General features: G+C 39.9%; 1 protein-coding gene across 1 annotated transcript in view; it reads left to right on the top strand.

Annotated features, from left to right (window-relative positions):
* Window positions 1–793: 793 nt before the first annotated feature.
* megf11 (multiple EGF-like-domains 11) overlaps window positions 794–8,017 on the top strand; it is a 365,505-nt gene continuing 358,281 nt past the window's right edge. The window contains exon 1 of the mRNA XM_072277965.1: window positions 794–892. Coding sequence (XP_072134066.1) covers window positions 832–892 — 61 coding nt within the window. The 5' untranslated portion in view covers window positions 794–831. The remainder of the gene's footprint in view (window positions 893–8,017) is intronic.

The following is an 8,017-nucleotide window of genomic DNA, read 5'->3' as shown; positions in this document are numbered from 1 at the left end:
CCGAAACAGGAGTGTGTGGGCCATGGCAGTCAAAGCTCAAACTGGGCATGGCACCTGATGATGATGATGATGATCTAAAACTCTGGACGATTCAGAACTTTGTAATTTCTGCATGATAACCTTTAACTTTCTCAACAAATTACAGGCTTTATATGTAGATACATTCATATAGCCATTCCAAAACAAAAAATAATATTACTCAATTATTATTATATATTAATTTGTTTTCTGGTACCTCCTCTGAATGATAAGAGCAGTTTCACGGTTTCATAGATTGGAAAGTGCTTTCACTGACAGGAACTTTTAATTTTGGCCCTGATCCAGTTTTAGTATTTGTGATCTCAGTGTTTCCCATTTTGGACTCCTGGCAATTGTGAATTGTTGGAAGCTTATAAAGAGTGGTTAGGCCTACCATTCACCCTCTCCTTTGTGTTAAAATTTGATTTATTGCAGTAATGATTTTAATGTGTAGATTTCATACTTCCAGATTATTTTGATTACATTATTAATTAGTTTAACTATTTAAATACTTCAATATGTTTCTATTAAACATATAAATAAAAAAGATGTTGTTAAACAGATGTGATAAGATTTTTCTATTAATTAACTGCACTTTTTACCACAGAACTTTACCCCTGTGAATTGCCCATTGTATTTTAAATCAGTTGTTAGAACCTTCAAAAACTATATATTTATTTTGAAATTTATATCCATTTACAGAAGGTTATTGAAGGTATGATTTACACTAATCTTTAGATGCCAATGATCTCACTAATAAATATTCCCTACAGAATCAGCTACAAAACGGCTTACCGTCGAGGCCTAAGAACAATGTACAGGCGAAGATCTCAGTGTTGCCCTGGGTACTATGAAAGTGAAGATCTTTGTGTCCGTAAGTGTTGATTTTTAATTAAGTTGGTCTGCTGGACTGTCCATTGCTTGATGTACATTTTGTTTCTTTTCCTTGTGGGAGAGTGTTCACAATGTCATTGATCATGGGAAGTCCACATTTTATCAGTACTGTACTGTATTCCATTCACAAACAAGAGAACATCTGCAGATTATCTGAAGCTTATTTTGTTATATTCTCTGTAAACTCTTAAGTTACCTGTGTATTTTAGCTGGAATCTGAACAACTGAAGGTAAGACAGTTGTACTTTAACATCTGCCGGATGATGCTGAGATGTTCTACGAGTCTGTGGTGGTCAGTGCTATCATGTTTGCTGTTGTGTGCTGGGGCAGCAGGCTGAGGGTAGCAGACACCAACAGAATCAACAAACTCATTCATAAGGCCAGTGATGTTGTGGGGATGGAACTGGACTCTATGACGGTGGTGTCTGAAAAGAGGATGCTGTCTAAGTTGCATGCCATCTTGGTCAATGTCTCCCATCCACTACATAATGTACTGGTTGGGCACAGGAGTACATTCAGCCAGAGACTCATTCCACTGAGATGCAGCACAGAGCGTCATAGGAAGTCATTCCTGCCTGTGGCCATCAAACTTTACAACTCCTGTCTTGGAAGGTCAGACACCCTGAGCCAATAGGCCGGTTCTGGACTTATTTCATAATTTACTGGCATAATTTACTTATTACTATTTAACTATTATGGTTCTATTACTATTTATTATTTATGGTGCAACTGTAACGAAAACCAGTCAATAAAGTATGACTATGACTATGATTAAGTCCACATTTCATCAGTACTGTACTGTATTCCAGTCACAAACAAGAGAACTTATCTGCAGCTTATCTGAAGCTTATTTTGTTGTATTTCTCTGTAAACTCTTAAGTTGCCTGTGTATTTTAGCTGGAATCTGAACAACTGAATGTGGTAAGACAGTTATACTGAGTACTTCTGAAGTCATTTGACCGACACTGTTCCTGATTCAGTCTGCAGCTGTGTTCAGAACCACCTGCATCATTACAAGGTGTCTGTGGGTCTGTGGGCCTCAGGCTGTGAATCCCTGAGACATTCAAATATGGTTTTGCAAGAATAAAGGGAGTGAGTTCTCTCGTGCCTTGCCCAGCATTCATTATCAATTCGATATTATTTCTACTTGTGAGAACTTGTATTTAGCTTTAATTGGGTCTAATACCTTCTAGTTGGATATTTGAACTTTCTTGTTTCAGGCAGTAACCCTCTTAATATTAAAATAGGGATCTTATGAATGACATGAGTTCTTAATTGTATTTTATTTCAAAGCTGCATAATGTAGGAATATTACTTTGATCACCTCCTCCAACACTAATCTGGGATCAGACTGCTCCTCGATATCACCCCTACACGCACCACCAATCCACCTGAGCTCCACGGCACTTGTTGGTAAACCTCTGCTCTGCTTCCTTTAGATTAGGGTGATTTTGATGTGTTCTCATTAGATTAATAGCTACATTTAAACACCACAGCAAGATTGACACTAGCTTGGATCGAATCAATGTTGGAACCAGTGGGTTGCTGCTGCTCTCTCTTGGTCACTTGTCCACCTCCTGCTTGTGCAATAATAGTGGCCACAGTCTAGAAATAACTATTTGAAAGTGAAATATTTCATGAGGATGTCTTACAGTGGAGTTTTGATTAACAAGTGTGGGCTTATTCTGCAAGGTTTTAAGAGACTGCAGCTTGAATCACCATTGCTTTCAGGCTTGGAAGCCTGCCTCCAGAGAGTACAGTAGAATATTCACTAGTGACTACAGTTAGAACACTAATGGTCTTCTAGATTATTGTAGTACAATAATAGATTGTTAAAGAGCAGTAAGTGTGCAGTAAAACTGATAATTCCTTTCAAACACATCACTGTACCCTAAAAACACACTACAATGTAAGTATGTCTGCAAATCAAAATGTGGTTTACAATATTGCAAAACTTGGTGTGCTTGAAATGGAAAAAGATAACATTGAATCAACTTTCAAACAGAAACATAACTGGGTGCTTTAAATGAATTAAGTATTGAGCACCACATTGAGTTTTCAATGTGGTTTGAAGTGTTTTGCTCACTTCATATTTTTGAATTATTCTGATGGTACTCATTTACATTACTTTGAATTACTGTGCGTCAACTGTTACAGTTTTCCTTTTACAGAAGAAAGGGAATGTTCATGCTTCCATTCCAGAACTCAGTCCATTAATCTACCATAATGTGAAGAATGGGGACAAACTGGAAAATATAGAGATCTGGAAAGAAACAATGACAGCTATTCAGAGGGATAATGACGAGGGCAGGAAGAATTGAAGATAGTATTAGGATGTTGATAGAAAATTTTTTTTTCAATAGCAGCAATTCTAAAAAACATGAATTTGTAAAAGATAATTGTTAAAAATAAGTCTTTAATAATTTATCAGTGCTTAAATGGATTAACTAAGGATAAATTGTGCTTGATTTTACCATTGTTTTGAAATTATTTTTATATAAATGCAGAATTCTTTGCAGGGTTATTAACACTTAAAATGCAGTAGCTTGACTGAACCACATGTGCCATGTAAGTGCCACTTAATTATGTTTGCAGTTAAGAGGTTGTTGCTGGGAGTATTCAATATCTGTATTAACCTTTTGATCCCAATCACATCAACACATTTGGTAGCTTCTAGATTATCACAAATTTCTACCCCCTCTTCAATGTTATGATGTATTTTGTTTGTTCAAGTGAGATAGATATTTAATACAGTGGATTTTTAGTCATGTTATAAACTACAAGAATGTCTGCAGATGCTAGAAATCTAAAGCAGCACACACAAGATGCTGGAGGATGTTGGTTTGAAATGCGTTTGCCTGTCAACTTAATCCACGATATCATTTCTTAAAAAGAAACAGTATTTTATGAGCATTTACTTTGTGGAACAAAACATTTAATTTATGTATTATGAATTCTGGGACAGGCATTAAACCCATTTTCTTCTTAATCTGTTTATATACTGTATAGTCAAATTATTTTATTGTGGTGATAAAAGCAGCAAAAGTTTCAGCAAGAGGGATAGAGGGAAGCTGTGCATTTCATTCAGAACATCTGCTAAAACAAAACTGGTCCTGGTCTCTGCTATAGTGCTCTAAACATCACAACTGAATTCAGGCGATTTTGAATTTGAACTAATCCTGAGATGTGTAAACTCTCCAAAATAGTACTTCCATTGCAGGAAATGAAGTTTTTCATCTGTTTAATTTAAAGAAATGGATAAGTTTGCCTCATTTTATACAAGAAGCAGATTGCTGGAGGAACTCAGTGGGTCAGGCAGCATTTGTGGAGGCAAAAGGATGGTTGCTGTTTTGAGTCATTACCTTGCACCCCGGAAAGAGGGGAGGTAGCCAGTATAAAGAAGTGAGCGGAATGGGTGAGAGATGTGCAACAAACAAAATGCTGGGTGAGCTCAGCAGCTTAGGCAGCATCTATGGATGTTTTGGGTTGAAATCCTTCATTTGGATGAAAGGTGCCCAGCCTACAGATAAGGGGAAGGTGTGGAGTAAGAGCTGGCGAGCAGTAGGTAGGTCGAGGTGAGGAGGGTTAATGGACAGATGGAATTGGGAAGGGTGGAAATGGCAACAATGGCAGAGACAACATGGGCTGCAGGTGATTGAGTCTGATAAGAAAGAGTCTCCCTCCAAATGAGGGAAGCGAGTTGGCAGTTGGGAAAAGTAGGGGACAGGTATGTATATGTGATGGGCAAATGGAGTGACTTGAAGATGGGAAAGAAAATGATTGACACAGTAGAGTAGGTGTAGAATGAACTGGATAGATCAGAAGATAAGAGAAAAGGGACTGAGAAGGAGCAGTTTACTTGAAATTGAGGAAAAATAGTGTGGTAGTGTTCATTCAGAAATCTGATGGTGGAGGGGAAGAAGCTGTTCCTAAAATGTTGAGTGTGTCTCTTCAGGCTCCTGTATCTCCTCTGATGGTAGTAATGAGAAGAGGGCATGTCCTGCTTAATGGGGGTCCTTAACGATGGATGCTTCCTTTTTGAGGTATCACCATTTGAAGGTGTCTTGGATACTGGGGGAGCTGGTGCCCATGATGGAGCTGGCTAAGTTTGCAACTTTCTGCAGCTTTTTTCTGATCCTGTGCAGAAAGCAGATATGTCAGTGTGGGAATTGGGAGAGAAATTAAAATGGCGGCAACTGGGGCTCCAGAAGGTTGTAACAGATGGAGCATGGGTACTCGGCAAAGTGGTCACCTAGTCCGTGCTCGCTCTTACTGATATAGAGGAGGCCACACTGAGATCAGAGGAGCATGTGAGTCTCTGACTCGCCAGGCAGAGCTGTTTAGGACCTGCGTGGTGGTGAGGGAGGAAATGTAGGGACAGGTGTTATGCCTCCTAATGTTGCAGGGAAACTGCCTGCGGAGTGGGAGGGATGAGTGAACCCTGTGGCAAGCAGAATGGGAAGGGAAAGATATGGCTGGTGGTGCAGCCATGTTGTGTACCTGGTGGAAGTGTCAAAGAATGAAATGGTAGATGTTTTGGTTGAGTAAAAGGTAAAGACCAGGGGAACTCTATTCCTATTCTGTCTGGTGGTGGGCTGTGAAGAAGTGGAGTAAGAGCAGAACTGTAGGAAATAGAGGAGATAGGTGAGGGCTCCATCAGTTAGAGTAGAGGGCAGGGGAATCTGTATTTTATAAAAAAGGAGAGCATCTTTGATGTCTTGAAGTGGAGTGCCTCATCTTAAGAACAGATGTGGTGAAGATTGAGGAACTGAGAGAAAGGAATGCCATCCTTACAAGATTGTAAAGTGGGAGGATGTGTTGAAATGGTAGATGTGGGAGTTAGTGGGTTTGTAGTAAATCTTGGAGCTCAAGAAAGAGGTATTGAAAATAGACCAAGGGAATTTGAGGACAGGGTGGAAATTGGTCGTAAATTTGAAGAAATTAATGAGTTCTGCATGGGTGCGTCTAGTGATCTGAAGGTCGCCAGTTCGAGCCTTAGCTGAGGCAGCGTGTTGTGTCCTTGAGCAAGGCACTTAACCACACATTGCTCTACGTTTGTGTGAGGAGTGGTGCGCCACATAGTCTTTCGCTCCGCGCCTTGTAAGGAATGAAAATGCCCGATGCTGCCCTCTTAGGCCTGAGTCAATGATCTCTCCCTCCTCCCTCCCCAACCCCTGCCTGGGTGCAAGAGATCACACCAATGCGATCATGTAATAGAAAGAGTTGTCTGAGTAAACACAGACTGTTACACATAACCAAAACACTACCTTTGATTTATAGAAAATGGGAAGAATCAAAATAGAAATTGGTCAGTGTAAGCACAAGTTCTGCCAGACTGGTGTTAATGGAGGAAAACTGCTTGGGGGACTGCTGTGGACAGAAATGGGGAAGTCTTCCTGGCGGAAGATGGAATTGTTCAGGGACTGGGTGCCCATGGTGAAGATGAGGCCATGAGGGCAGAGAATTAGAAATTGCTAAAATGGTAGAAAGCTGTGAGGTATCCTGATGTAGGTGGGAAGGGACTGGACAAAGGAGGATGAGATGGAATCAAGGTATGAAGTGGTAAGTTTAGTCAGGTAAGGGAAGGTAGAAACAATGGGCATTCTTGTTTGTGAATCTTGGGTAGGAGATGGAAACAGGCCTTATCAGCAGGCTGTGGAGGGGAAACTGAGATGATGAGATCTGTGATGATAGGGAGACGGTGGCTTGGAGTCCTCACCAGAGGATCCAAAAGCTAAGAAGGGGCAGATGGAGCCAGCTGGGGATGGAAGAGGGGCAAATTTGGAGTCTGAGGCTGGAAAGTGGTAAGTGGAACTAGAAAAGAGATGGATGACAGGCAGAAAGAATCAGATGGGGGAGGGGATAGGAAGTGTAGGTCAGGAAGGTGAAACTTGGGTGGATTTGTGTGAATGATGGGCGGAAGGGAATGCTAAAGTGGAACAAATTGAGAAAGAACCTAGGTAGACTGGTAGAAATGGGAAAGATTGTCATTTTATTTATTTTAAAATGCAACTTTACAAATGTGTTTTTGATCTGAAAAGCATATCTGATTCTCAGGCACATCACAAAGGCACAGTAGGCATGATTCATTTTTGGAACATCATTTTTGAAGCATTGCACTTTACTACTGCAAAACAGCAAATTTCATGGCACAGGTCTGATTCTGAATAAGTAAACTCCGTTCAATCACTTACAGTACCAATAATATTAAAAGCAATGTAAATGTTAAATTTAATGTGAATTTTACAGTCCTGAAATAGAAGATGCTGCAAATGAATGGCTGATGAGTCAGGATTTAAAGAAGAAAGGGGTTTATGTTAGGTGATTTTCTTTATTGCATCATGATAGTTATAAAAGAAGAAGCTAATTCCTTTACTTTGGATCCAGTGTTAGATTTACGTCACACATACTGCTTAGTTTTGAGGTCACAAGATCTTCAACACCTTTACAGTATCTTTTAAGTGGCACTTTGAAAAGTCTTTTCAGGCAAGGATAGGCTTTTTTTTAGCCGGGTTTCTTCCTTGTCACCTCTTCCATGAAGACCTTTTTTTTGTGCAAGGATTGTGGAGCCATGAACTTCATCTCCAGATGCAGCCACAAATTTCTGCAGCTCACTCAGAGTGACTGTTGTGTCACAGTAGCCTCTCTTACAAGTGCCATTCTTCTCCAGTGACTAAGATTATAGAGGGCCAGTCTGACCTAGTCAGTGTGGCTGTGGTTTCAGGTTTTTTCCACTTTTTCACGATGTACTGCACTGAGCTCTGAGGTGTTTTCAGTGCCTTTGAGATGGTCTTGTACTCTTGCCCAGATATGTTTCTCTTTTATCATTTCCCTGACTTGCCTTGAGTGCTCCTTTGTCTTCATTTTGATTTGGATGATCTATTGAAAATTTTACTGTACTGTTGGACCTTACAGAGAGAGGGGGTATTTATTCAGGTGGTCATCCAGTTTTCTACATCAACAAATTGGATGAGTTTGGTAAGGTAATATACAGTCCCTATAAAAAGTATTCACCCCTCTTGGAGGTTTTCATGTTTTATTGTTTTACAGCATTGAATCACAGTGGATTTAATTTGGCTTTTTAGATACTGAAGAACAGAAAAGA

The sequence above is a fragment of the Mobula birostris genome, chromosome 14, assembly GCF_030028105.1.
Source record: "Mobula birostris isolate sMobBir1 chromosome 14, sMobBir1.hap1, whole genome shotgun sequence".
NCBI lineage: Eukaryota > Metazoa > Chordata > Chondrichthyes > Myliobatiformes > Myliobatidae > Mobula > Mobula birostris.
Note: the sequence above shows the minus strand (reverse complement) of the source record. Positions and strands in the feature narration are given on the sequence as shown.